Raw genomic sequence first — 27936 nt, forward strand, 5'->3', positions numbered from 1 at the left:
TATATCGAAATAAATGTTATGATATGTATATAAATTAATTTGATTTTATTCTTAATCTGTAACGCGTTACTTTATATATCTAAAACCTTAACATATACTATTAATTACTTCCTAATTACAAGTTTATTGATTACTTAAATTACTGTTTTTTTTTTTAACGAATTAACATTTGAATGAGTCTAGCAGTGCGTCATAAGAACTGGCCAACAGCCAGGACGACCATTCTAACGTGGTGGTTGTGAGATTCATAAACCGTTGAACATTAATAACCAAGGTTGACATCAGCGCGTAGGAATTTATGGAAGCCCGCTCTTTATGTTAATGAAATTGGATGGATATTGGTGAGACATTTAATCACGAGACGCCTAAAAAAATCAACCATGACTTGATACATTTATAAGATACAGGTGGGCGAGTCGGATTAACCCCTAAAAAAGAGGATCAGTAACTTCAATGTAATTGGCTAATTGAAGATTAACCCGGAAAAAGGCGCGGGTTAGCTTACAAGTCGCGTGGATTACCGTCTCAGCTGGATGTGCTAAGAAGTGAAACGAGGGAGACCAATGAGACCACCGATGAAGAGTCATGACCGATCGATTCCATGATTTCACGGTTGCGATCCGACGGCCACCACCTTATATACTCTGCACGTCGATGTCAGACGACGACCCCTTGATGCGGTCGATCTATCCGTTTTTCGCCCGTACAGCCGACGGACCAACCACACCAGGAAAGAAAAGCGTAGTGCGTATCGTGCCCACCCTAGCGCTGGCTCGGGTCTCACGTATTCGGGGAAGGAGCGAGTACTTTTTGCGTTCATGGCTGCTCAGGCCCGAGCACTGTATCCTTAATGAGCTCTTATCGCATCTAGTGACTTTCTACAACTGGGAAGCGGGATTCGGTCTGGTGGAGCTTCTGACAGTGTCTTAATTACGGAGGAGCGGTGAAATTGGTCGAAATCCCTTGGCGTGGTCTACTATTAGCAGTCTCATCTCCGGCCATGGCGATCGCAGCGGCTGTGGTTGTTGTTCCCTTGGGCCTTCTGTTCATTCTTTCGGGTCTTGTCGTTAACCTCATTCAGGTACTTGTGGGTTTCATTTTTCGCCTTTGCTCATTGGCTCGCTTGGCGTTTTGATGTTCCGGTTTCTGGAAATGGATAATTGAGAAATTGGAAGTGTTATGGTGTTTGTCGATACATCCGATTCGACGCTCTTCGTTTTTTGCAGTTTTTAACTTTTTTCCTTTGAAGCTCACAGAAAAGCGAGTTTGAGAAAATTTCACTGATAGTGGTCTGAGTTCTTCCATTTTTGTTTTTGTGAGGCTTCTTCGTAAGTCGTGTTTCAGTTCCTCTAGGGACGTCTTCTTTCCCCTGGCTTCATGTTTACGTGCTTCCTTTCGGGCATTCGAGTTGTTTGAAGCAGTGCGTTCATTTTGATGGCTCGGTAATCTAGTTTGGTTTTCGTTTCCTTCAGTTCCTTATATTAAGTTACTCGTGTTTTTATTGACTGGCAATCTGTTACTGCTGCTTTTGCAGATCGACTTCTGTTCCGAACTGATTTTTGCTCCTTTTTTGTTTTTTTATCATTTTTCCTGTAATTAATTTTCGCTACTGGTCTTTCTATTTTTGGTTTTTAAATTTTGTGATCCTCAGCACGATTTTTCTTGAAAAAGCGAGTGTTCCTCAGCGCGATTGGATATATGCATTTATATCCACCTCCATGTGCATGCTCGCTCTTTCAGCTTAGGCTGTTCATGTCTGTTATTGTTTCATGATTGTCTAATCAGGTCTCTTTTTAGTCAGTACGTTGCTTTTGCTCCAGAATTTAGTTATTTTGATAGATTCCTTTCTTTGCTAGGTATATACTAGGTTTTGATGACCACTGAAATTTCTATTTTTTAGTTACTTACTGTGTTTCTGAATTTTCCTGTTTGATTGATTTTATGTTGGCCAGGCTATATGCTTTGTTTCTATCCGTCCCTTCTCGAAAAGTTTATACAGGAGGATCAATAGGGAAGTGGCTGAGTTGCTGTGGGTGGAGCTTGTATGGCTGATTGATTGGTGGGCTGGTGTGAAGGTAGTCTTATAATTTTCTCATGCCACTCAAATGTCAGCCTCAAAACAAATTCCATTCATGAATGAATAATTATCTATTTGTTCATTTTTTTTATTGCAAGTGAAATATCATATGACTTAGATATCGTCATCGTGAGGGCCTTGAGCTATCTATAATGTGTTGGTATGTGAATCCTTATCCTTCGTTCCAAAACTGTCATCACTATTACTAGTTATAAAATTAATCTTGTGCCGATCCTCCTTGATTTGTTTAAGGTTATCTCCATTCTTGTGCTTTATCATGTCACAGGTTATACTTTATGATGATCTGATGGATTTGTGGCATGCTGGCCATTCAAAAAAAGCAAAAATTCTGGAGATATAATAATTTTCTATTTCATATTTCATTCTTTAAAGATTGACGAGTCTTGCATCATGAAGAAAATATGACATATTATGAATTTGCTGCATATTGATCTGTTGTAAATTCAAATGCTTTATCTATTGAAGTACAAAGGAAATATGATATGACCCAAGGATTGCCTTTTTGATCAAGAGAAGGTTTTTTTGTTTGTAAGCTCTTTAGGAATATGATTTTTAGTAAAGGGTGTTTTAATTTTGCAGGTCCTCGTATTTACAGATCCTGAAACTCTCAAATTAATGGGTAAGGTTAAAGACCTCTTGTTAATAGGGAACAATTTTGTTTTCACAATGGCAGTTCTTCACAGCTTTTAGTTTATTGAAAATCTTCCAGGTAAAGAGCATGCTCTTGTAATCTGTAATCACAAAAGTGATATAGATTGGCTGGTGGGATGGGTTTTAGCTCAGGTGCACTACTTTTTCTCTTTGAACTTGGATTTATATGTTTGCTAATACATCCTTGCACGTATGAGCAAACATACATTATCTCTCTTGTCTATATAAACTGCAGAATTTGTAAGCTTATTTTTCTCCTCAAACTGTTTTTTTCTTGTTTACTTCAGCGATCAGGTTGCCTTGGTAGCTGTCTTGCTGTCATGAAGAAGTCTTCCAAATTCCTTCCAGTAAGTTTTTCTATTTGATGTTTTTCAACCAAAAAATTTAAAGCAATATTTATCTCTTGAAGTCGAGTCAAAAGTCTATTGAAAAAAACTTATTGACTTGCTAACTTTAGACTACACTAATTTAGAAACAAACATGCCAACTTAAAACAAGAAACTACCACTAGAAAGGACTTTCCAATGGAAGCTTTTAACCAAAACAACAAATTGCTAAAACCACCAAGTTACTTGTCTAGTTATAACTTCTAATTTCTGCATGCTTAAAATAAGAAATTGTAGTTTAGAGTGACTTTCTAATATAGGATTTTCTGTTCTTAGAACTCGAGCCCAGAGTAGGAAATTCACGCATCTTTAAATCGAGTTTCCTTCTTGCTTCTTCTTTTATGAACATGAGAAATTTTTGAGTGATCTCATGTCCTCAAATATTCTTCAGCTAGCTCTTCCGCATTCTGGTGTTCTGTGTCACAAGTCCAGTGTAATTTTTGTCGTTAAGCACCATCTCTATGTCTGTTTAAATTTAAAGCCAGATCTGAATTTTCTAACTGTCCATGGGACCACCTTTGTAGAAGGTTGGTCTTTCAGTACCTATGCTGAGTCTTACTGGAACCTCTGCTAGTCTAGTTTACATTCACTTGTCACATAGAGAAGAACTACTTTTTTGAGTTGCTTATCACAACACTTATGCAATTGGAGGGTTTTTGGCTGCTCAAACATGAGCAGCGTCTGCATGACCAGTCCTTTTTATTGGGCTCTTGGCTCAAAAGGCACATCTGTGGGAGGTCTTGTGGGCCTTTGTGCTTGGGTTGCAGTATGAGTGTGTCATCCATAATCAAGGAAAAAAGTGAAAATACATGAGCAGTTTCTATCAAACAAACAGAAGCTACACAATATGTTTACCTTGTCTTTTTCGTTTGTAAGCACAGCTTTCCTTTTTGTTCATTGCTGAAGGTACTTTCCCTTGCTGGGTCAATCCTACCTTTTATTTATTAAATAGAGGGAGAGTGCTCTTGGGCAATGTGGGATGTGTCTAGGATGATATGTTGGAAAATGATTTTGCTCATTTGATGTGTTATTGCCTTTTCTACTATTTCTCTGTGAATATGCATGTAAAATTCCTCTCCTGCTTCCTTTTTCTATAAAGCAATAGAGGTCACATTTAAAAAAAGCATATAAAATAACTCTTGCATTCAAAGGTGATCCAAGATTGGGATTGGGTGGAGCAAAAAAGACGATGATTTCTTTGGCATCACTGGCATATTCTCCATGAAATTTTCTCAATAGTTTCTTTAAAAAAAAATCCATGAAATTCAGGACCTCGCCTGTGGTATATTGGTTCCATGTTCCCTTGTTAGCTAATAGCCTAGTGGATAGCGGATAGCGGATAGTTTAGCTAAAGTTCCTTTCTGTATTAAACTCCCCATCTTAGTTGAATTTTGCTTTCAGCCTGCCATGTTTATTTCCTGTTTTCCTTTAATAAATCATTGTCGTTATAAAAGAAATGAAGATCTTTGCTATAAAATATAATCTTGTATTGGAGGACTTTGATCTGAGATTAATCATTATTGCACAAAATATAGCAAGAGTTTAACTTCTTCAAACATGTGCAAAACCACTATGAAAGAGGTTCAAGTTTGATGTATTCTCTTCCTATTGAAGTTGACTTTGTATTCCAATAGCTCCAACCATTTGGATGTAATGATTGCCATATTTATCTCTAGGTCATTGGTTGGTCTATGTGGTTCTCTGAATATCTTTTTCTGGAGAGAAGCTGGGCAAAGGATGAAAGCACATTGCAGGTATTCTTTGGTGTTACTTCTAATTGTTTATGAATGAGTAGCTCTGGCTCCATTTAATCTGAATTTGTTTGAAATATGTATGCTTGTGTGCTACAGTCAGGTCTACAGCGTCTGAAGGACTTTCCTCAGCCTTTTTGGTTGGCTCTTTTCGTTGAGGGTACTCGTTTTACACAGGCCAAGCTCTTGGCTGCACAAGAATATGCAGCATCAACTGGGTTGCCTATTCCTAGAAATGTTTTGATTCCTCGTACCAAGGTTTTGCTCTTCTCTGTGACTTTTTTCTATTCATACTAGGAATTATGACAATGCTTTCCACTATTTAGTGTCATTTTCTCACTCTTTTCTTAGTGAAGCAGCATCGTCTATTTATATTGTTATCAAGTTATTGAAAACCTAAAACTGCTTTATGTCTGACAACTTTGGCTGTTCCAATCCAGGGTTTCGTTGCATCTGTAAGTAACTTGCGTTCATTTGTTCCAGCTGTATATGATGTAACAGTTGCTGTGGATAAGAGTCACCCTTCACCAACAATGTTGAGAATTTTGAAAGGGCAACCATCTGTGGTATATATACAGTTTTTTGTATATTCTTCTACGAGCATCTTTATGACCTGCCTTTCTTTTAAGAGCATGTTCTAGATTTTGAAGTATCATCTTCAACTCCAAAATTTACTTGTGTAGTGTTCTTCTCTTGTTGACAACTGTATTCTCTTTACTGGCTACCTTGGTTGTCTAGATTGGTTCTGGAGATTTGTTCCACTTTTAAGTGCTGAATAGTTTGACTATGCAAACATGAGGATATGATGTAGGGAATTGCTGTTGTGGCACTACATAATTGGAGCTTTCAACATATGTAAACTGTTGAGATCCACTGAATATGGTAGTTGATTTTGCCTTGTATGGCATTTGTGTGAGTTATGATGTTGTGGCTACTACAAGAAAAGGCAGTGAAAGGCTTCCAGTTGTGGTTAAATGTGCTTGAATAAGACTTGTAGGTTTGTGATTTTCTAGGGTGACGTTTAAGACTTTCAGGGTGCATCCAAGAAGGAAATCCAAGAAGGATTTTCTGTGCTTGCCTAATCTCTTTATTTAGAGGTTTTCAGATTGTCCATATAAAACAATGTATTCTTTACTTTTTCCTCTGCCTCAGGATTCATAAAGTTAAAATTTGATGGAAGTTTCTCATTGAGAATTGTAAAGCTGCTGGTGAGTGCTTAAGGTGAATGGTGGTATGGTCATACTAAGTGTTAGGAATGTTCGATTTGAACATTTCCACTGAAAAAGCTTTAATGCTGGTCTCTGGTTGTTTCGCAAGCTTGTCCCTTTGATTTGATTTCAAATGGACTCCAGTATTTGCGAGAATTTCAAAAGAAAAGGGTAGGAGACTTCTATTCTTTGTGTTCTTGAGTCATGTAGTCTTCATATCTTTGGGGCTTTTATTGGAAAACAAAGATAAAAAGTAACTGAGAAGCAAATTGAAGTGGTGGACTGTTGGATATTTATTGGAAAAAGAAGTGAAGGCTTCTAGGGTGGCACTGAGCCAAACCGACGCTCGAGATTTTCTTATAAAAGTACCTTTTACCCTAATAGCTCTCGTCAGTTCCCGCTTCAGTTGGTTGATGATTGTTCCCGTTTCCCTCAAACCTCAAAGATGACTAACCATTCAGCTCTTTCGTGCCCCTCAACATCCGATGCTGCTGCTGCTTGCCAATGGAATAGATGCTATTGTTGGAGAAGTTTGCTCGTTCTATTAGGTCTATTAAGCTGGTATTGTACATTGGTGTGCTCAGTTGCGAAATCCTAGACTCCTATACAATAGCATGCAATTCAATGGTACCAAGCTCTTCACCAAATTCTCCTTGTTCATTTTTATTTTATTATTTTTGTAGTTTTAAATGTATGTCGAGCTCGAGTCGGAAATTTTAAGGCTCAAGGCTGAACTTGAGCTTGAGTTCGACCTTGAAGTCTTCAGGGTCAAGCCAAACTCAAACTTGCACATATTCGATCTTGGCTGGACTCGATGCCACCCATAAAGGCTTCTATCACTTGAACTTTTTGAGTGCCTCTGGGAGCATAAATGTATGGTTAGCATAAGGTGTAGTGCTAATAGAATACAAAATCGGATTCTTTACCTGTTAGGAATAAGCTCTATACAGGGTTCAAAATTTTAGTTCTTTGTCTGCATCATGGTTGTGCACATTGGCCTCAGGTATCATTTAGGGGTGCCAGAAATTCGAGATCACATTGAAATGACCAGAAATTTAAAATGTTAAAAATACTACAAAATAAAAAATATTAAAAAATAAAACACACTAGCGGGAAGTTGAGAAGCACATTATTCTTTGATCCAATGAATTTCTTCCCTCAATCTACATACTGTTACTATCTAATTAAAGCTGTAACCAGATAATCTGTTTTCTTTCATCACTTAAAATACCAATGTTTGGTTATCAATTGGGATAATATTGTGTCTTCTTGTGAAAATAGTTCAGATCTTATGGCAACTGTAGTTTGGGCTCATTCGATTATAAGTTTCTATAACTTTGTTAGGTCTGAATCTTCAATCATCTAATTGAAGATAAATTCAAGGTATTTGTAGTTTGGATCACTTGAAACCTTCCTTTAGTTTTAATGATTTTTTATGTTGAAATATGGCATTGTAAGAAACGATTTAGCGATGACATATGTTTGCTGTGAGAAGTGAGTGCTCTTTTTTTTCATTTACTTTGGCAAAAGTTCATTTTGGCATTATATAATGTTTCACTAAATTATTTAAAATGCACAAAATTCTAAATTTAGAGCCTCTAATATGAGTTTCACAGTTCACCCATTCTGTTGTACTTTTTTGGAACTGTTGTCTGGGATCCAAGTCAGAACCTTTACTCGGCTCAAACCTGGCCAAATCTGAAACAACTTATTGTCTCACAAGATGATTTTACAATATAGTTTGCTTTGTTTATGAGTTTTGTAAGTGCAGACCAAAGTGTGTTCCTGTTTAAAACCAGAAGTCAATCTGCCGAAACTATATTTCATGCATGTGAGATGTCTTCGTGGAAATTAGCCTTGTGGCGCCTCCTCCTGTTCTATGAGGAGATCTTGGATTTGTATAAACATCTTTCTGTATCTTGGTCCCACATCCCTGTAGTAACAATCATATTGCTGACTCTCTAGCTTAGGATGGTGTTGCCTTATAATACCTTGTTGTGGGGGATGACTTCTGCTTAGTTTGATAATCCTCATTATGGCTCTATTTTATTTTCACTTTTCTTGATTGCCCTCAGGCATTGTTCTGATATATTGTATTTCTTCTCCCTTTTAATTGTATTTATCTTCTCACCATTAAAAAAAATCGGGTAGATGGTTTTCTGTTACTTGAAAGAATGACATGTTACTTTCAGTAATATTTTCTTTTTATGTTGTCTGTGTATAAATCCTCTTTTATTTTCTATCTAGCATGAATAATGCAATATATCATACATTGCGCCGTATAATTACATCTTTCTGTTAAAGAAAAAAGTCTTTGTTTTATTCTAGATGCTTCTTTCCCTGTTTCTGGACTTTTATGTTCTTAAGGTGTGGCACATATTTTCAGGTGCATGTGCATATAAAAAGACATTTGATGAAGGAATTGCCTCAGACAGATGATGAAGTTGCACAATGGTGTCGAGATGTATTTGTAGTAAAGGCATGAAATTCAACCTTTTTTTTTTTTTTTTTACTGTGACAAGATGAGAAACTACTTTTTCGCTCTGCTGATTGTAATCTTTAGAGGCATAATATGTTTTTATCTTTCCACTTGATATGGGCTGACTTGTTTCTGATTTCACCTGTTCTCACAACCTGACAACCTATGCATTTCATCATATTTTTGGGGGTTTAATTAATTTTTATGCTGTTTTTTCTTTTTTTTTTCTGGTTTTTAAGCAAAGCAAAAAATCTGAAATCTTAGAAGAAGATATTGTATCCTTAATACTTGTTAGTTGGCTGCAAGGTTTTGGACCGTTTTTTGGTACCTTTTGATAAATTTATGCAAATTTGTATTTTCTGATATTATTACATTGCAGGATGCTTTACTTGACAAACATAAAGCTGAGGGTACATTTGATGAGAAAGACTTTCAGAAAATTGGTCGGCCGAAGAAGCCATTATTGGTTGGTATTGTTTCATTTAGTACTATACAAATTAGCCACCCAAAAAAAAAAAAAAAAACAAACTACCACAATCTGGTTTCAAGTGTGAGAACATGACACACTATATCAGATTTAGCTGAATTAAAAACATAGTATTATAGTAAAATGAGAAGTCTTATGTTCCAAATATTTTCAAGAAGTTTAGATCAGATAAGTGAAGATATCATCGGTAGTGATCATTGTGTGCTCTACCTTTTGGCGACTTAGCTCTGCACTCTGCTTCAGTGCTCAATATCTGTATATAGCTATCTTCCTCAAGAGTGTCTCACTAGATTATTGTTATTCACTTTTTATTTGATCATGATTGTGTCTCTAGTAGGTTACTTGTTGGATGTCTAATATCCAAATTGTGGCTCTTATTTGCTATCCAGGCCCACTGATCCTGGGCCAATTTGACTGTTAGTTGACCCAGATGATGTCATTTTAAATAACTTAAAAAGTAAAATTTTTACAGATAAGTCAAAGCTTCTTGCATCCACCTGCGGATGAGGAAGCAGGGCAGAGCCCTGCCTGTCCCCCATTCTTTTGGTGAAATGGGAAGGGTCACCAGTGGCATGCAGAAGAAGGGGGCAGGGTTGGGGCTCCACCCCCTCTATCCCTGCAATTGTCCTCTTCCTCTCTGTGCTGTATGTGACGAGGGGGCCTCTCACGGAGAAGGGGGACTGCCACTTCCCCATTTCTTGGGAGAAATGGGGCCCATCCCCTCCTGTTGATGGTAGGTGATTCCTCTCTGTCAATGTTGAAAGAGAGGGGAGAGGTTAGCTCCCCTCTTTTCCTGTCAACTGGTTCACTGGTTGGCTGGTGAATCCAGTTTGGTCAACTGGATTTTGACCATTCTGGGTCTTGTATACTATTGACCTGGACAAGGGATCGGTTCCAGTTGAACATGGTTTGACTTGCCAATGTGGTCTGGGTTTTATAACCTTGTTCCTAACTGTTGCTATGAAAACTATTTTATCCCAATTGGTGTAGGCTATTTCAAGAATTATATTTGACCTTTCTGTCTGGTTTTTTATCATCTAATACAATAAAGATTCTAGCTGGGTGGAGATTAATTAGGATTTAGTAAGGCTGCTACAATTAAATGTTCCACCCTGTGTGTTTGACTGGCTAAATAGTTATTGTTGGCGTTTGAGAAACTTTTAACATAACTTTAAACAAATGGATGAATGCTTACTGGAAACTGAACATTTTCTAGATTCATTGATAGACAATATATTTGTTTCTGTTTCACCTGTATATCTGCGTTTGTGTTTTCAGAGATGTATCTTTTATTTTGTCGAGAGAAACCATGTAGAAGAAGGTGGGTACTCTCAAGTGGCTTTCCCTTTAATTCTGTCTTGTTGGCTGAAAACAGGTTGCTGTCTCCTGGTCGTTCCTGCTGAGCTTCTTAGCCTACGAATTCTTCAAATGGACCCATTTGCTGTCAACCTGGAAAGGAGCTGTCTTTTCTGCTGTTCCTTTGCTGCTGGTTACAGTGGTTATGCACATATTCATTCTATTTTCTCAAGCAGAGCGCTCAACTCCTGCAAAAGTTGAACCTGCTAGGCTGAAGAACAGTGGGACTGCAACTGCAACGCAGAACACATCTCCTGAAACTGAACGTGAGAAGCAGCTTTAATTAATTATTTAGTCCCATTGATAGTAAACGTAGTGTAGTGCTCTTTGCCCAAAGAACAAGAGATTGGCTAAAGTGGTTAGTGATTTTAGCTTCTTATTCTTTGGGTTCTCCTTGAATAGCCATAACATTAGCCATAGCATTGTCAGTTAATGAGCATGAATTTCTGATTGCTTTGCAGGGGTTAGTTTTGTAGTCCTTTTGTGCTTCTGTAGAATGGAGGTTTGTAATGAAACGGAAATATTATAAATCCAGATCAATTCATTACTTCTTTTACCTCGCCAGTCTCTATCTCAACAGCACTGCTGATTCCTCATGTACCAAAATCCACTACTTCTCCTCGTTCCGTTACTTTCCTTTTCATCTTTTCCTCCTTTCTTCATTTCTTACCCCCTCGTCTTCTTTCCCCTTTATTTTCTCTGTTCTCTTTCTCCTTCCTCCTTTCTCATTTCCTTTCTAGTACCCGTTTTCAAATCAAGAGTAGTGGACGGACATCAGTGGTGGGTCGTTCAAAAGGAAAATAAGTGAGTCACAAGGATCATGTAACCACTTGTGCTTAAGGGAGAAGGAAAGAGAAAGGTAGAGGGATAAAGGAGATGGGAGAAGAACTACATAGACATGGTGGCTTAGCTTTGCTGCGAACACAGGCCGAATGGAGTGCCACTTATGCCACCACCTATCTGAATCCTAGAAAGAAATAGAGTGAAAGGGGAAGAAGGAAGAGAAAAGAAGAAAGGTGGATAAGATAGGAAGAGGAGTAATCTGCATTATAGTCCTAAGTATTAACTATTGGTCTAATATTAAATATAATTTATAGTATCTCCAAGTATGGATTCAATCCAAATAATGAACCTATTTATAGATTGATGCGTTACTGATAAACTTTATTATTCTTACTGTTATTTTATTTATAATAAAAATTAATTATTATATTTGAAAAAACACCTCTTTTCTGCCTCTTTTATCTGAATATAATTTTCAATTTTAAAAAAAAAAATAAAAAAAAAATTAAAGATTTCCTTGACATATATTTGAGAGTTTGACTTTGAGACTGTGTGCAGCACTACTGGCCGGAGATCCGCAGGAGATTCCAGATTTCTAGTCGGTCTTGCAACTCCTGAGAAGAGTCAGGAACAGTTAAGCCGAGGCCATCTTCGATGATCGTCCCACCACCGCCATTGAAAATTCATTATTCCACCTACATTCGTACCAAAATAATACTTCTTGTTAAAATGTTTTAATTACAATTAAATCGACATTATTTTCTTCTTGGAATTTACCTCTTGAAACGCAGCTTCACCGTTTAAATAGTTAAATTCATTATTGTTGCTGAATATTCTGATGGTTCCCAGTTTCCTACTGTGCAGTATTTTATGTAGAATTACTTTTACTTGGGTTTTCCTGACCTTTTTGCCGTAATCTTCCCTTGATTATCTTGATATTTTCTTTCCTATCGGGAGCGGCAAATTCGATAAATTATGGTGTGACAGACAGAAAAGGTTAGAGCTTAATCATGGAATAAATTTCGTCCGGCGCAGCCACAGAAAGGTATAAAGTGCGGCTTTTACCCTCTCTGTAAACCCCACGTCGCGCTCTCATCATCAGGTCAATCTTCTGCACGGAATCAATTAAGAGTATAAAGTGCAAAAGATATCCCATTCATCTACTTATTCCGAGGGAAGAGTAAGTTACTCTTGATTAACTTGCTTCAACGTTATTACGTGTAAACGGGACAGCGAATCTATTTGTATCTACTGTTCTATAAAGTTTCACTTCAGTTGCGGGGGAGATCCGTCCGGATTGATTGAGGGGAGTTTTTGAAGCTGTGGTTTCTATTGTTTGATTGGCAATATAGTGGTTGTTCGAGATTGTTCAATGGGTTCCATTCATCAAGAAGAGGAATTTAGTCTTGAGGGCGCAGAGGAAGCTATCTTATACGTTAACGGCGTCCGTCACGTCTTGCCGGATGGGTTAGCTCATTTGACGCTTCTTCAGTATCTCCGAGGTATAGTTCTTGATAAGATGAGTTATTTTTTCTTCCTTTTCTGATAAAATTGTTGCTGTATATTTGTGGTTGTCGTTTTTGTGAACTTCCAGTTACCATTTCAATCAAAACAATCAAGCAAGACTTGTTAAGTTAGTGGTCTTTACTCGATTCGAATCATTTTGAATGCATACAATTATTTCATTTAACTTCATCTTCCTCTGAACCTCGAAGTTGGATTTTCTGCAGACGGCTTTTTTCTGGAAATTTTATCAGCTGTCTTCATAGACTCTTCACAGAGACGCTATTGTTATTATTGCGTTTTTATCTGAGAGTAAACATAAATAAATTTTACTGGCAGTTCGTGTGTCTGAATTCTTCCAGCTTAGATCTTTGTAGTTAAAGAGCTGGAGTTTCTGCTTCCACCTTACTCTGTGGATAGCTCCATGCATGGTTACTTCCTCTACATACTAGAAGTCTAATATCTCTAGGGTCTGGAACTATTACTACGACTACATGACCATGTTTGTTATTGACATCTTTGAATACTTCAAGGCTGTATTTTTTTGTTGGTACTGCTGGTCAGATTTCACCTCCAGTGGGTCAGCCGCATCTAAGGGGTCCATGTAAACATAACCTCAACAGCTATTTCTTTAATCTGCTTTTGTTATTCTCTGGTTCGTTTGCTTCAAATTTACTTTTTCACATTTGACTTTGTAAAGTGGTAAAAATCAAATCTTGAAGAAGGAAATAAAAGAAATTAGGGAGAAAGCCAGTGGCAGCTGCCAACTTCAATTAGAAGAAGGGATGGATTCTCATGGCTAGCATGGTGCTGATATATCTTGGAAGCTAAAGCCCTCTTCTTTATTTGGAGTGCTGTGCTCAATAAGGTCCTCATGACTGAAATCTTGGAAAGAGGAAACATGGTACCAAATAGGCTTTGTTCCTTTTGTGGTGAAGCAGAAGAAAATTAATAACTTCCTACACACTGTCCTTTTGCATGGCAAGTAGCAAGATTAGCATTGGTATCTGACTCCCAAGCAATCTGGAGATGATTTTTCACTTGAGCAAAGGTATCTGGCTCCCTAGTTTGGTAAGGGCCCTCCTTTCAGCTTGTCTTGCACATATCCCTTGGGGGTGTTGGTTGGAGAGGAACAGCCAAAAGTTTCAAAAACCAGTTTTCTTTGGTGGAAGAAGTCGCTTGCAGAATTTCGGGTCTGATAGCTGCTTGAATTAATATCAGAAAGTAGTTCAAAAGCTTGAGAGGTATTTCTACTGGAGATAATTGGAGGTTGACTGCACAGATGTCAATCCCAGCCAAGATCATGCCTACGATGGAATGGGTTCCTCCTCCCAATGAGGCCGTAAAATTAAATTTTTAAGGCGGCACGCTGGGCAACCTGGAAAGAGTTGGGTTTGGAAGAGTACTTTAAAACCATATAGGGACCAGCTTAGAATAAGGTAGGTTTAAGGGCCAAGTTTTCTTGTTCTATCAGTTTTGGAACTTTTAGCTTATTGGCTAGGTACCTAACACAAAAAGTAGTGATCGGTTGGTGTGCTTTGGAGTCTGATCATCCATGGTGGCGCTGGAAATTCTTTCATGAAATTGTTGACTTCTCCTCTCTTTGTGATTGTACTTGGATCCATGTTTCTAAATCAACTAATCCGACTCTTTGGCAAAGCAAGGGGCCTCTTTTTAATCTCTCGTTGTGACAAGAGTTCTGTTGCCTATCCTTTTGTATGTTTTGTCCTTGAATAAAATTCACTTTTTACAAATAGAAAAAAATCAATTAGAAGAAAAGAGTAGATGAGGGATTAAATGATTCCTCCTCCTTAAGTAAATTATTTAGGGCTAAACGTTAATATTGCCCCTTGATAAACTACTACACTTAATAGCTCTTTAAGTTAACTTTCTAATCTACCCCCAAATCTTATAAAGTGAATATATGGCCTAGTTACAAGTATGCCCTTAGCCTCACGTTGCTCCCCCTCAAGCTGGGGCATACATGTCAAATAACCCAACTTGTTACGTAATACCAAAAAATCTTCTTGGAAAGTGCCTTGGTAAAGATATTAAGCTAGTTGCTTAGAGGCATTGACATAGGGGTAGATATGACACAATTTGTTACAACTTCTTTGATGAAATGGCAATCCACTTTATTATGCTTGATGCATTCATGAAAGACAAAATTACTGGTGATGAAAATGGCTGACTCTATTTTCACAAAACATCTCCATTGGTCCCTTAACTAAAAAACCAAGATCTGCCATAAGGCCTTTTTTTGAAACGGTGATGATTTTATTTTAAATCAAAGCAAGAGAACACATCAAGAGAGGCCTCCCCTAACAACAAGAGATTGATGGGAGGGACCCAACTTAGCACACAAGTCAGCAGCCGTATTGGCTGATCCCACATCAATTCACATGCTATATGGACTATTGTCATGTATTTTACTTTAGCACTTGACTGAGCGGCTACGGTTTGTTTTTTACTTTTCATATGACTAAATTACCTCCAATAAAGTTGTAGTAACTAGTAGTGGACCTTTTGTCAAGTTTTGAACTTGCATAATCAACATCTGAGTATCCCATAACATCTAAGTATTGATAAGTAACTTACTTGAGTCCTTCACCTGTAGATCCTTTTAGGTATCTAAAAATTCCCATAACAGCATCAAGATAAACACACCTCAAGTTTTCCATAAATTGACTTACCACACCCACAACATAGGAGATGTCTTGGTGAGTAACAGTAGCATATAACAACTTTTCAACAAACCTTCTATACTTGTCTTAACCTTTACTTCTGGATTACTTTCATCATGTAAGTCCAGACTTGCATCTGTAGGAGACTGCTGGTTGTGTCCCCAACAAACTAGTTTCCATCAACAAATCAAGAATATACTTCCTTTAGGTAAGAAAAATGCCTTATTTGCTTTGAACAATTTCAATGCCCCAAAAATACTTGAAGCTCCTCCAAATTCAAGGATAGAAGAATGGGAACGAGAAAAATACACTGTTATGGTGTGGCTATTAAATAGTATGGAATCTAAGAATGTGAATCAAGTGACTGCTTCCTTTGGAGCCAAGGAAATATTGGACTGTTTGGGCCTGCGCTACATAATTTTGTCTATTAAGCTTGACAAAAGTAATCTGGGTGATATTTCCCTCTTTCTCACGTACCTTTACTGGTTTCTTATCTGAAGATTCAGCCATATGGAACAATATAGGAGCCTAAAGGTAAATTGATAGCACATTAGCTACCAAATTTTACCAACGCAGGGTATGTATTTAGCATAGAAATACACTTTAGCCTTCAATTGGGATCAATCACCCTACAAATACTAATCTAGAATGTAAAATGATGCCATTAGGGGTCTAGGTTTCAAACCTGTAAACTTGTAGACAGTTATATGCTCCAATTACACAAATCTAAGACATAAAAATCCTTCCTTTGTTAAATTGCGTCCAAGGCCCTATCCCAAAATGACTAGCCAACTTAAGAAACCTCTTTCCCAACTAATAAACTCAAGATCTTTGTACTTAATAATTCATGTGGGACTATTCCTTAGCACGCCCCCTCACGTGTAGACCCTTTTTTGTGGCTCTACAAGTGGATCATTTAGGAGTAGGCAGTTTAGGTGTTGGCCCTCTTTTGTGGCTCTACAAGTGGATAGTTTAGGTGTTGACCCTCTTTTGTGGCACTACAAATAGATAATTTTTAGGTGTAGACCCACATATGAGTACCTGCTCTGATACCATGTTAAATTGGGTCCAAGGCCTATCCCAAAATGACTAGCCAACTTTGGAAACCTCTTTCCCAACTAATAAATTCAAGATATTTGTACTCACTAATCCATGTGGGACTATTCCTTAACACTTTTTCCTCCGAAACCATTTGCAGGTAGACACCATCAAAGGCTGAGAAAATAGGCACTTACATCATTACTTACTCTATGGTAATGACCTTAATACTTCAACCTTGAGTTTGCATAGACTAGAAATCGAGAGGAAAGGGATGGCTGCAGGTGGGGGAGAAAAAAAAGGAAAGAAAAAGAAAAGGAGGAAATGAAGGCGTAAGTCAGATTGATTGTTGCTTTGATACTATGTAAAATAGTAAAAATATAATCTTGAAGGAGGAAAATGGAGGAAATTTGGGAAAAAACCAGCAGTAGCCTTCAACTGCAAATTAGAAGAAAAGAGTGGATTAGGTGATCCCTCCATCTTAAGCACATTAGTTAAGGCTAAACGAAAATACTGCCCCTTTATCAGCTACTACACTTAAAAACACTTGAAGTTAACTTCCTAATCTACCACCAAATCTTATAAAGTAGATAGCTGTGGGCTAATTACAAGTATGTCCTTAGCCTCATGTCACTCAAAAAGCTTTCTCATTTCCTGGTTCTACTTTGAACTGTCTGTTTGGTTTGGTGTTCAAGTGTTCTCATGGTATGTGAGTGCTTAAAAGATGTACCAGTACTCTAGAAGTGCTCTTATTAAGTTTCTTTTGATACAAATTGCTGACAGCGGCTTTCAAATGGGAATATAGATTTAGGTCTTACAGGGACAAAGCTAGGTTGTGGAGAAGGAGGTTGTGGGGCCTGCACAGTGATGGTCTCTTACTATGACCAACACTCAATGAAATCCATGTAAGACTCTATTTTCTCAGTATTTGCAAGTTTTGAATTTAAACATTATTCACCGTTTAATGTTAGACCGTAGTGCTCCTTGATTTGCAATTTATATTTGCTTTAATCTTACAAAAAATGTGCAGGCATTATGCAGCTAATGCATGTTTGACTCCACTGTATTCTGTGGAAGGGATGCATGTAATAACAGTAGAAGGCGTAGGGAGTCAGCGAAAGGGTTTGCATCCTGTTCAGGTACCATTTGAAGTTCATCATGTGTAATGGGATTCATCTCTCTCTCTCTCTCTCTCTCCACCTCCCAACCTCTGCTGGTAACAGCTATTGTTAGAGGAAAAAGGTGAAAAAATGGTCTTTTGACTTAATAATAAAATTTTGAAGATATTTGTTTTTTGGATCACAATTCAAATTATCTGAGATCTTTGTTACCTGTCATTTTTTTCTAGAAGTATACTGTTACATACCTTATCTGAATTTCATTCCTACATCATGTTTGTGGAATCTGGTGTGCAGACATCGTTGGCACAAGCTCATGGCTCACAATGTGGATATTGTACTCCTGGCTTTATAATGTCCATGTATGCTTTACTCAGATCAAGCAAAGGGCCTCCTAGTGAAGAGCACATTGAAGAAAGCCTTGCTGGAAATCTGTGCCGGTGCACTGGATACAGACCGATTGTTGATGCATTTCGTGTTTTTGCTAAAACAGATGATTTTATGTACACAAATGTTTCTTCTGTTGGTGTCTCAAATGGTGATTTTATTTGTCCTTCAACTGGCAAGCCTTGCGACTGTGGAGAAAAGAATGTAAACTCATATACATCCACTAAAAGTTCAATTTGTGGGAGCGGTAATAAACAGGTACATTATAATGAAATTGACGGAAGCTCATATTGTGAGAAGGAACTTATTTTTCCTTCTGAGCTTTTACGAAGGAAGATTACTCCACTAAATTTATATGGGTTTGGTGGGCTGAAGTGGTATCGACCCACTAGACTTCAACATGTTCTGGATCTGAAGTCAAGGTACCCAGATGCAAAGTTGGTTGTTGGAAATACAGAGATAGGAATTGAGATGAAGTTTAAGAATCTTAAGTATGAGGTCTTAGTTTCTGTTGCCAATGTACCTGAGCTCCATGCATTGAAAATTAAAGAGGATGGGCTAGAAATTGGTGCTTCTGTCAGACTCACTGAGCTGCTAAAAGAGCTTAACAAGGTTGTATTGGAGAGGGATGTGCATGAAACTGCATCCTGTAAGGCATTCATTGAACAGATTAAATGGTTTGCAGGAAAACAAATAAGAAATGTTGCTTCTGTTGGTGGTAATATCTGTACTGCCAGTCCTATATCAGATTTGAATCCACTTTGGATGGCTGCAAGAGCAGAGTTTCTGATCTCTGACTGCAACAGGAACGTCAGAACTGTGCAGGCAAAAGATTTCTTCTTAGGTTATAGAAAGGTTGATCTTGCTAAAAATGAAATTTTACTCTCAATATTCTTGCCATGGACCAGGCCTTTTGAGTTTGTTAAAGAATTCAAGCAGGCTCACCGAAGGGATGATGATATTGCAATTGTTAATGCAGGAATGCGTGTTTTTCTTGAAAATAAAGTAGGGAAATGGGAGGTTTCTGATGCCTCTATTGCATATGGTGGGGTTGCTCCAGTGTCTATTTCTGCAAAGAGAACCCAAGAGTTTCTTATTGGAAAGAGTTGGGATCAAGAACTTCTGAATGGTGCTCTGAGGAAATTAACAACAGATATATCACTCTCAGAAGATGCACCTGGAGGGATGGTTGAATTCCGTAAATCCTTGACGCTCAGTTTCTTTTTCAAATTTTTCTTATGGGTCTCTTACCAGATGGAGGGCAAAGATTCCTTCCTAGAATGTCTGCCTCCTTCCTATTTATCAGCCATAGAGTCATACAACAGGCCACCCAGCAGTGGGCTTCAAAGTTATGAGGTGGCAAAACAGGGAACGGCAGTGGGATCCCCTGAGGTTCATCTATCATCAACTCTCCAAGTACATGTTTCTATCCTTAAAATCTTTCCCGAAAATAGCTAAATTTGTTTTTGGTTGCTGTCCTGATATGGGGTCTAATCCCTCTTGTTGATATACTGTCTCCAGAATCACCCAAGTTTTTAATATTGTCTTTTTGTTTTCTTTTGTTTCCTGTTGAATAGAAGCAGAGTTGCTATCCATATAATGCATGGCACTTGAGTATGTCCTATGCTCTTTATTCTACTTCTATTCATCATTCTTTAGGGTTCTGGAGTATTGCCGGCTTACCAAAGTCACTAGCTCATGTGTTGAGAAAAAAAAAGATAATGAAATGGCCATGTTTTTGGTAAAGCATGAGTCAGAGGATTGTATTCAGATTTTAATCATTCAGAGAAAAAAAGATTATATTCAGCTTTTAACCTGCAAATCAAGAGCATTTAAGATCTACATGTGCCTTTATGCTCTGAACATGGACAAACTAATTGCTCATATACAAGAGAAGCTCCTTGATATGTGTTGTTTGCGACACAACTAGGGATGGTGTGAAGAGAAAACAAAAACTATGCAGTAGACCTGACATTGGCATCCAAGTATTCCAATCTAAGAGTGACTGTGTGATTTGCAATTTTCAGTGGACAAATTCAAGAGTATGTGAGTCAGTTTGGAAAAATGAGGAAGGAAGAGAATAAAAATGCCAAGTTAGAGAACAGATGGTTTAGACATGTTAAGTGCCTCCTTAGAAAATTAGTGCGTGAGGCCTTGTTGATGTTTGTTGAAGAGGGCAAGAATTGAGGGCCAAAAAAAAATCCATGGGGGGGGCAATGAAGAAAACCTTGTAGAATGCTCCACCTACAAAGTCCAAGTCCCCCCTTTCTGTATTTGTTTATGTGCTGCATCTATTGGGCTATTTGTTTGTGTGTGAGAGAGGTTGTTGTGGGAAGAATAATCCCACGTTGGTTTTGAATTTGGAAAGATTTTGTGTATACTGGTTGCAAGGAGTTCTCCTGCATATTTTTTGAAAAAAGAAAAAAAATCCTTGTAGCTTGGGCTAGCCATTTTGGGAGGAATAGTTCCAACTTCTACATTGTATTGGAGTAAGTTGAAACTATTTGATTAGTGTCAGTGTATTTTTTATGGCATGTTTGTGTTTGTTTTCATGTCTTGGACCCTGTTTAGTTCTGGATGTGCGGAGAGTGTGATGTGTAGAAAATCTCACCGATCTATAGTTATTTATGTGGTTCACATCTAAGGCTAGTGCCTTGAGAGCATGCGAAGCTATTATTACAGTCTCATCTTAATTCAGGTTTGGAAAAATTCTCTGTTTAATTGGGAAAAGACCATCTAATTTTAATTTGTCATTTTGGGAGGAACTCCAATTTTCAACAAACTGTAGATTGCAATGAAGGAAAATGACTCATCTAGTTGAGTAAAATGATGATGATGACGATCATTTCAGGTCATCTCAACTGTTTTATGTGATACTTTTGACTATTTTATAGGTTTTAGCTTTCAACTGGTCAAGTCTTGTATTCAAGGCCTTGAATCCTTAATTGATATTTTATTATATTTGTGTTCTTTCATAGTGTTAAGAATAGTCCCACATTTACTCAAAAAAAAAAAAAAAAGAATAGTCCCACATAGATCAAAGAGTAGATAAATCCTGTACTTATTAGGTGGGAAGAGGCTTCCTAACTTGTCATCTTGGGATGAACTTAACTTGATTTATCATGGTATCATAGCAAGTTATCTACTTTCTTGTCCTCAGTTTGTCCTATTTAATTTGTACCTTGTTGTGTTGAGCTTGGATATGAGGGGAGTGTTAAGAATAGTCCCACGTGGATCAAATATTAGAAAGATCCTGCATTTTTTAGGTGGGAAGAGGCTCCCTAACTTAGCTAACTATTTGGGATGGACCTGCACCCAACTTTAACACATGGACTTTGAATTTCACCTTACTAATTTGTGTTGTAGATTCATCACTTTCTATTCTCGATTAAGAGTGAAGTTTCTAGGGTAGTTGTTACCATTAATGTCAATTGGAGCTGATATTTAACTGTGTGCTTTTGTACTTCATTTTCATTCTTTAGTATGTTGAAGTATATGTAAATACCGAAGTGACAGGGAAGAGGTGTTTGGTATGACAGAGAAGAAGATGACTCCATCTTTGTTTATGTTTACCCCAACAAGCATTAAAATGGTTGGGTAATGAACAAAATTTATATTTGTGTTCATGTTCTACTGTTTCAGGTTACTGGTGAGGCAGAATATGCAGATGATACACCATCCCCTCCAAACACTTTGCATGCAGCACTGGTATTGAGCCAAAAGGCACATGCTCGTATACTTTCCATAGATGATTCTGTAGCCAAATGCTCCCCAGGTTTTAAAGGATTGTTTCTATCTAAAGATGTGCCTGGAACTAACAAAATTGGACCTGTCATCATTGATGAAGAGCTCTTTGCTTCAAAAATTGTAACTTGTGTTGGTCAGGTATGAAACACTGCCTTTAAGTACTTGTGGTGATATTAGCATATCATTTAAAAGAAACTTGTTTAACTTTAAACAGGTTATCGGGGTTGTTGTTGCTGATACACATGAAAATGCGAGTTTGGCTGCACGGAGAGTGACTGTTGAGTTTGAAGAGCTTCCTGCTATATTATCTATAAGGGATGCCATTAAGTTGAACAGTTTCCATCCAAATACAGATAGGTGCATGAATAAGGGTGATGTGGAATCCTGTTTAAGCTCAGGTGCATGTGACAATATCATAGAAGGGGAGGTTCAAATTGGAGGTCAAGAGCACTTCTACTTGGAACCTAATAGTTGTCTGGTGTGGACAATGGATGGTGGAAATGAGGTTCATATGATATCTTCAACTCAAGTAAGTTAATAATTTTTGAACTCCTTACTTTCTTTCTTTTTTTCTTTTTTTTTTTTGAAGGTTTTTAACTCCTAGCACTTATCTGGTAGCTTTTCTTTTCTTAAGTACATTGAACTATTTTACCTATCTGTTCTAGCAGGTTTATTGCAAGGTGTCATTTGGTGCTAAAGTTTTCCATTGTTGTCTTTGTTTTTTTTCATAAGAACAATGGTACCATTTCAGAAAAAAAATGAATAGTGGTTTATTTTCTTTTACGACGGTCTGATTTGTCTGCCTGGTATTTGTGAACCTGATAATGAGAAAAAGTTACTGAATGTTTGTTCTTTTGTCTTAGATTCTTAGTGCTTCACACATAAAGCAGTGGAATGAAATGCTATCAATTTTAATTGTTCAATAGAATTTCAATTGTAAAAGGGTCAAGCAGAATCATCATTAGCCAAACTTTAGTGCCTTCTTTGCCTGAAGTTCCATCAAATGAAAGGAAAAAGGATGTACCTTACTGGATCAAGCATTGCCTGTTTGCCTGTTTACCTTCATTTCTTCTTTGTTTTACATTTTTTTTTCTCCATGTATCCATGATTGTGTTACCTTTGAATTTTTTTCTTATTTTTGTCAAATTTTAATGATAAACTGAAGATAATGACATTTTTGTAAATATATTGAAGTAATGGCACTCCTATAAATATATTAAAGTACATGGCATTCCTATATATATATATATATATATATATATATATTCATTTATTTATTTATTTATTCTTTGAGTAATTCCTTAAAGAAGTGTCTAACTCTCTTCACGCTGTTTTGATGGATGAGAACACTCCTGTTAATCTCGATTTTTGGGGAAAAGTTTAAGACTTCAGTTAATATGAGGGGGCTGTTTTGTGGTATCAATCCGTTGGTTAAGAATGAAGTACAGCTTGCGTATGGACTTGCTCTCTGAAAATTTAAACAGAACTGTGCCTTTTTTATTATCTTTCTGTATGTGGACCCCGTGCCTGTATTTGTTAGCATCAACAAACTTTACTCGCTCATATTTTCTGTCTGCTATAATTTCTGAAATTCTTTCTCTTGCCTAGTCATAATTTATGTTTTATCATTTTCTTAATTTGCAGGCCCCACAAAAGGGCCAGAAATATGTTTCTCGTGTCCTTGACCTTCCAATGTCTAAAGTTGTTTGCAAGACTAAACGGATTGGTGGTGGATTTGGCGGGAAGGAGACTAGGTCAGCCGTATTCACTGCAGCAGCTTCAGTAGCATCTTATCTTTTGAAGAAACCAGTCAAACTTACATTAGATAGAGATGTAGATATGATGATAACTGGTCAACGACACAGCTTTCTAGGAAAATACAAGGTAAATGTCATGTGTTATTTAAATTTAAAGAACAGATGGTGTTTCTCTTACAGATGTTGATGCTGTGGCTACTTAGTGATAGATCCTATAATTGGGCCAATACATGTCATATTTTGTACATACCAACTTGGGTGAACCTTGACAGAAATTAATGTGAATGCACTTATTTTTGAAGAATGGGGCAATTTTGGATTTTAGGCCGGAACCATGTCGTCGGTACTGTTTTGGCACAATGGATAGCCTATCTTGACAGCATGATTGTGGCTCAGATGTGCAAGAGCTTTTTTTTTTTTTTTTTTTTGTTTCTACTCATGTTGTAAGAGGCACCTATTCTTATTTTTTCTTTTTAATTTATTAAAAATATAATTTATTTGTGGATTATGCCTTTGAGCTCAATAGCTAGATTGAGAGGTTTCTTAATGTGAGTTCTTGGGTTCAAAGACTCCTGGGGTGCATGAAGTACTGATGTGTTGCCAATATTGAAATTGTTTTTTTAAATTCTGAATTAGAAGTAAGGGTTATGATCTAATGTGTTCCTCATGATTTACTTTGGAAAGTATGGTGCTTAGAGTTTATGGTCAAATTTCTGGCTTTAAGATAAGAGTGATTACTTGGTCTAGGTGGGCTTCACGAAAGAAGGCAGGCTGCTAGCTCTGGATCTTGAAATCTATAATAATGGTGGAAATTCTCTAGATCTATCCCTGGCAGTTCTTGAGCGTGCAATGCTCCATTCAGACAATGTCTATGATATTCCAAATATCAGGATTCGAGGAAGAGTTTGCTTCACCAATCTCCCTAGTAATACTGCATTTAGAGGATTTGGAGGGCCCCAGGGCATGCTAATTGCAGAAAATTGGATTCAAAGGATTGCTGTGGAGCTTCACAAAACACCTGAAGAGATCAGGGTAAAGTGTTCTTCAATCATTTATTCTCTGGAAATGAATTTCATTCTTTCAACTTAAACACATACTCTTGACACAATGCTAGGAGCTTAATTTTCAAACTGATGGATATCTAATGCATTTTGGTCACCGGCTGGAGCAATGTACACTGGGAAAGCTCTGGAATGAACTAAAGGCATCTTCTGGTTTCTCTGAGGTTCGTGCTGCAGTGAACCACTTTAATATGCAAAATCGTTGGAAGAAGCGGGGTCTTGCTATGGTCCCTACTAAATTTGGCATATCTTTCACTGTGAAGCACATGAATCAGGTAACACAGTCATAAAGTAGGAGATTACATTTATAACATTCGGCTTGTTGCTGACCTTGCTGTGGTCTTATGCTTGTTGTAATCTCTCTTTTTTTAAAAAAAATTCTCTCATTCATCAAGAACACATCGGATTTTCTTAAAACCTTTTGGAAACTGGCCTGAAGCATACATGTCTTAGCTGAGAAAGAGAAAACCAAGGAGTTGAAGGTCCTGGTGTATTTAGCTTGCAGATAAACTTGAAGATTTCTGGGTGTCTTTTTGAAGAACTTGAAGAATTAAAAAGTACTTCAGCTTTATTGAGTGATAATTCATAATAAGTCTTCCTTTTATGCACTTACCACTTGTATTTTATGCCCTTTATTTGTATTTCTCTAGCATTATTAAGACAGAAATATGAAGTAGCTTTTACAATAAGTGGAACTACGTTTTATTTCTTTTCTAATAGACTTCTGCTGTATCTAACTTGGAAAATAGTTAAACTTTAAGATCCAATAAAGTTAGTTTTTCAACCAGTTATGGCTTTGTCTGCAGTTGGCTTGCCTAATACAATTTGCAATTGTCCTTTTTGATTTGAACTAAAAATAGATAGAAGATTTCTGTGAAATTCTTGTATTATTTTTTTTTTTGTATTTTTAGGTGTGAAGTTCTTGTATTGCGTGATGGATAGTTACCATCCATGTCCTGCTTGTGTACATACTGTATAGATTTGGATGCTTGGATTCTCTATTTTCATCTAAAAGGTTTGATGTAGATCTCTATTTTACTATTGCTTTTACCTCAGTGGAAGTTTGCATTCTTATGTAGCTTAAGTCTTATAACCGAAGCTTTCCTTCCTATTGCGTCTACGATTTAATGCGTTTGGTAGGTTTCTATTATGCCCTTTGACAGGAGAGTATTAATTGGTTGCTTTTATGGGCTTAGGCTGGTGCTCTTGTGCAAGTTTACACCGATGGAACTGTTTTGGTGACACATGGTGGGGTAGAGATGGGACAAGGTTTGCACACCAAGGTTGCTCAGATTGCTGCCTCATCCTTCAATATTCCTCTTAGTGCTGTATTTATATCAGAGACGAGCACCGATAAGGTGAATTTCCACCAAGTGAACTAGTCTGTTTATTTTCATTGTATGTGCTATTTTAAAGTATGTTATACTGCAATTTTGTTTAAAATTCATATCCATAATTTGACTGTGTTTACACAAGGAGATCCAGTATGTGAATGATCTTTTCATTGATGTAGGTTCCCAATGCATCACCTACAGCAGCTTCTGCAAGTTCTGATATGTATGGTGCAGCTGTTTTAGATGCCTGTGAGCAAATCAAAGCACGCATGGAGCCTATTGCATCAAAGTTTGGGAATGTTTCTTTTGCTCAGGTAATTCTGTCACAAATGCATTGTTCTGTCCATATTTTTGTAACAATACTCTTGTCTTGTGTTGCATTTTTGTAAGTTCCAGCTTTTATGTTGCCATATGCGTGTGTTTGAGTATCCTATCATTGTTCTAAGTGTTGCTTTGCCCTTTGCTATTATCAGCTGACTATTGCATGCTACATGGAGCGAATTGACCTCTCGGCTCATGGATTTTATGCTACACCTAATATTCATTTTGACTGGAAAACTTGTACGGGTAATCCTTTCAGTTATTACACATATGGAGCTGCAGTTTCTGAGGTTGAAATTGACACTCTTACTGGAGATTCTCACACAAGGACAACAGATATCATTCTGGATCTGGGCCATTCTCTTAATCCAGCGATTGACATAGGACAGGTAATATTGTGCACAAGATCTTTCCCAACTCTCATTCTTCATCTTTCAGGCTCTGTTGCTGTTTTTCTATCGACCCAAATCCGGCACATTTAATAAAAAAATTGAGAATCCTTTATGACGCGACAGTTTTGTTATTTGCTTCTGTTTTGAGAATCCTTTATAATGGAATTGTTTTTGAACATGATAGATTGAAGGGGCATTTGTACAAGGTCTTGGATGGGTTGCATTGGAAGAGCTAAAATGGGGAGATCCTGCACACAAATGGATAAAACCCGGAAACCTTTACACATGTGGACCTGGAACTTATAAACTTCCTTCTGTGAATGACATTCCATTAAGATTCAATGTTTCGCTTTTGAAGGTAAATGAATAACATAACATGGTCTGTGCTAATGTCATGTATGCATATCTGCATGACCCTAAATTCCTGGTTTGTATTTTGTGGTTAAAAACACAGGGGGTTCCAAATGTAAAGGCAATTCACTCATCCAAAGCAGTGGGCGAGCCCCCATTCTTCCTGGCTTCGGCAGTGTTCTTCGCTATTAAGGATGCAATAACAGCTGCAAGGGCAGACGCAGGGTTCATGGAATGGTTCCCTTTGGATAATCCTGCTACGCCAGAACGGATTCGGATGGCATGTCTTGATGATTTCACCAAAACATTTGTAGGCCTGAATTTCAATCCCAAGCTCAGTGTGTAGTGGATGTTGGGCCTCTGGGTCTATGTAGTCTCTCCATGTATAAATATTTGTATAGACTGAAAGAATTGACCGGTTATGTTGCCATACTGGTCCTCAAAATCTTAATTTTCTTTCCAAGTTGGGTATTCTGGGCAAATTATCTTGTAAATAATAAGAGCATTTTTGCTCTTACTAGGCTACATAAATTGTTAATGATGATGAATACTAATTTAAGGGGTGTTAGTCCATAATGAACTTGAAATTGTTCATGCTGTTTGCCAAACTCATTCTCATCTGGCCCTGTTTCTCCTGTTTTTCCAGAATGACCATTGACTTTTCAAAGATTAATATCTCTTTATAGAAAAATCATACCGAGAATTGGTTTAATAGGTAAGAAAATAGATTTACATATCTTTCGTTTGATATATAATTTTCCATATAAAGTATCTTTCTTGATAACATACAATACCTCGGAAGTTGAGGCTTTCTTACTGTTTCAAATATCGATTTCTCTTTGTAGATAACTCAGATAAAAAATTGGTTGAATAGGAAAATGAATAGACTTACAAATATTTATTTTCATATATATATTTCTCGATATAAAGTCTAGATATTGATATAAAAAAATACCTCGAAATCTGAAGATTTTTGTTAATGCTCGAACCTTTTTGCAATCTGACATTCGCTCATTCAAATATTGATATCTCTCTGAAGATGAC

General features: G+C 37.3%; 2 protein-coding genes across 3 annotated transcripts; both read left to right on the top strand.

Annotated features, from left to right (window-relative positions):
• The first annotated feature begins 746 nt into the window (after positions 1-746).
• LOC137941388 (1-acyl-sn-glycerol-3-phosphate acyltransferase PLS1-like) lies at positions 747-10970 on the top strand. The gene is made up of 11 exons (XM_068786771.1): positions 747-1081; positions 1953-2075; positions 2678-2717; positions 2808-2881; positions 3037-3096; positions 4812-4889; positions 4986-5144; positions 5327-5452; positions 8481-8573; positions 8953-9039; positions 10436-10970. The coding sequence occupies exons 1-11, from the start codon at positions 1001-1003 to the stop codon at positions 10697-10699; spliced, it is 1185 nt and encodes a 394-aa protein (XP_068642872.1). The 5' UTR covers positions 747-1000; the 3' UTR covers positions 10700-10970.
• A 1249-nt stretch (positions 10971-12219) lies between these two features.
• On the top strand, positions 12220-27479 carry LOC137940555 (xanthine dehydrogenase 1-like). 2 transcript variants are annotated; one of them, XM_068785683.1, is made up of 14 exons: positions 12220-12701; positions 17230-17329; positions 17455-17563; positions 17840-19345; positions 21572-21814; positions 21891-22205; positions 23321-23560; positions 24181-24465; positions 24548-24769; positions 25691-25852; positions 26008-26142; positions 26302-26538; positions 26726-26899; positions 26996-27479. In XM_068785683.1, the coding sequence occupies exons 1-14, from the start codon at positions 12572-12574 to the stop codon at positions 27236-27238; spliced, it is 4101 nt and encodes a 1366-aa protein (XP_068641784.1). In that variant the 5' UTR covers positions 12220-12571; the 3' UTR covers positions 27239-27479. The 2 variants fall into 2 exon arrangements, with proteins under 2 accessions (XP_068641784.1, XP_068641785.1); XM_068785684.1 differs by lacking the exons at positions 26726-26899; positions 26996-27479 and having other exon boundaries at positions 26409-26532.
• The last annotated feature ends 457 nt before the right edge of the window (positions 27480-27936 follow it).

This window comes from Aristolochia californica, unplaced genomic scaffold (genome assembly GCF_029961685.1).
Source record: "Aristolochia californica isolate CCGP_79_NKW_82.1479 unplaced genomic scaffold, dmAriCali1.0.hap1 SCAF_9, whole genome shotgun sequence".
Lineage (NCBI taxonomy): Eukaryota > Viridiplantae > Streptophyta > Magnoliopsida > Piperales > Aristolochiaceae > Aristolochia > Aristolochia californica.

Bases quoted from the DNA above. Each gene is read 5' to 3' on its own strand.
- LOC137940555 (XM_068785683.1), top strand. From the start codon at position 12,572: ATGGGTTCCATTCATCAAGAAGAGGAATTTAGTCTTGAGGGCGCAGAG. The intron at 23,561-24,180 runs GTAAATGTCATG...TACTTGGTCTAG, and splicing joins GCTTTCTAGGAAAATACAAG to GTGGGCTTCACGAAAGAAGG. The intron at 24,770-25,690 runs GTAACACAGTCA...TTATGGGCTTAG, and splicing joins CTGTGAAGCACATGAATCAG to GCTGGTGCTCTTGTGCAAGT.
- LOC137941388 (XM_068786771.1), top strand. From the start codon at position 1,001: ATGGCGATCGCAGCGGCTGTGGTTGTTGTTCCCTTGGGCCTTCTGTTC. The intron at 1,082-1,952 runs GTACTTGTGGGT...TATGTTGGCCAG, and splicing joins TTGTCGTTAACCTCATTCAG to GCTATATGCTTTGTTTCTAT. The intron at 2,882-3,036 runs GTGCACTACTTT...TGTTTACTTCAG, and splicing joins TGGGATGGGTTTTAGCTCAG to CGATCAGGTTGCCTTGGTAG.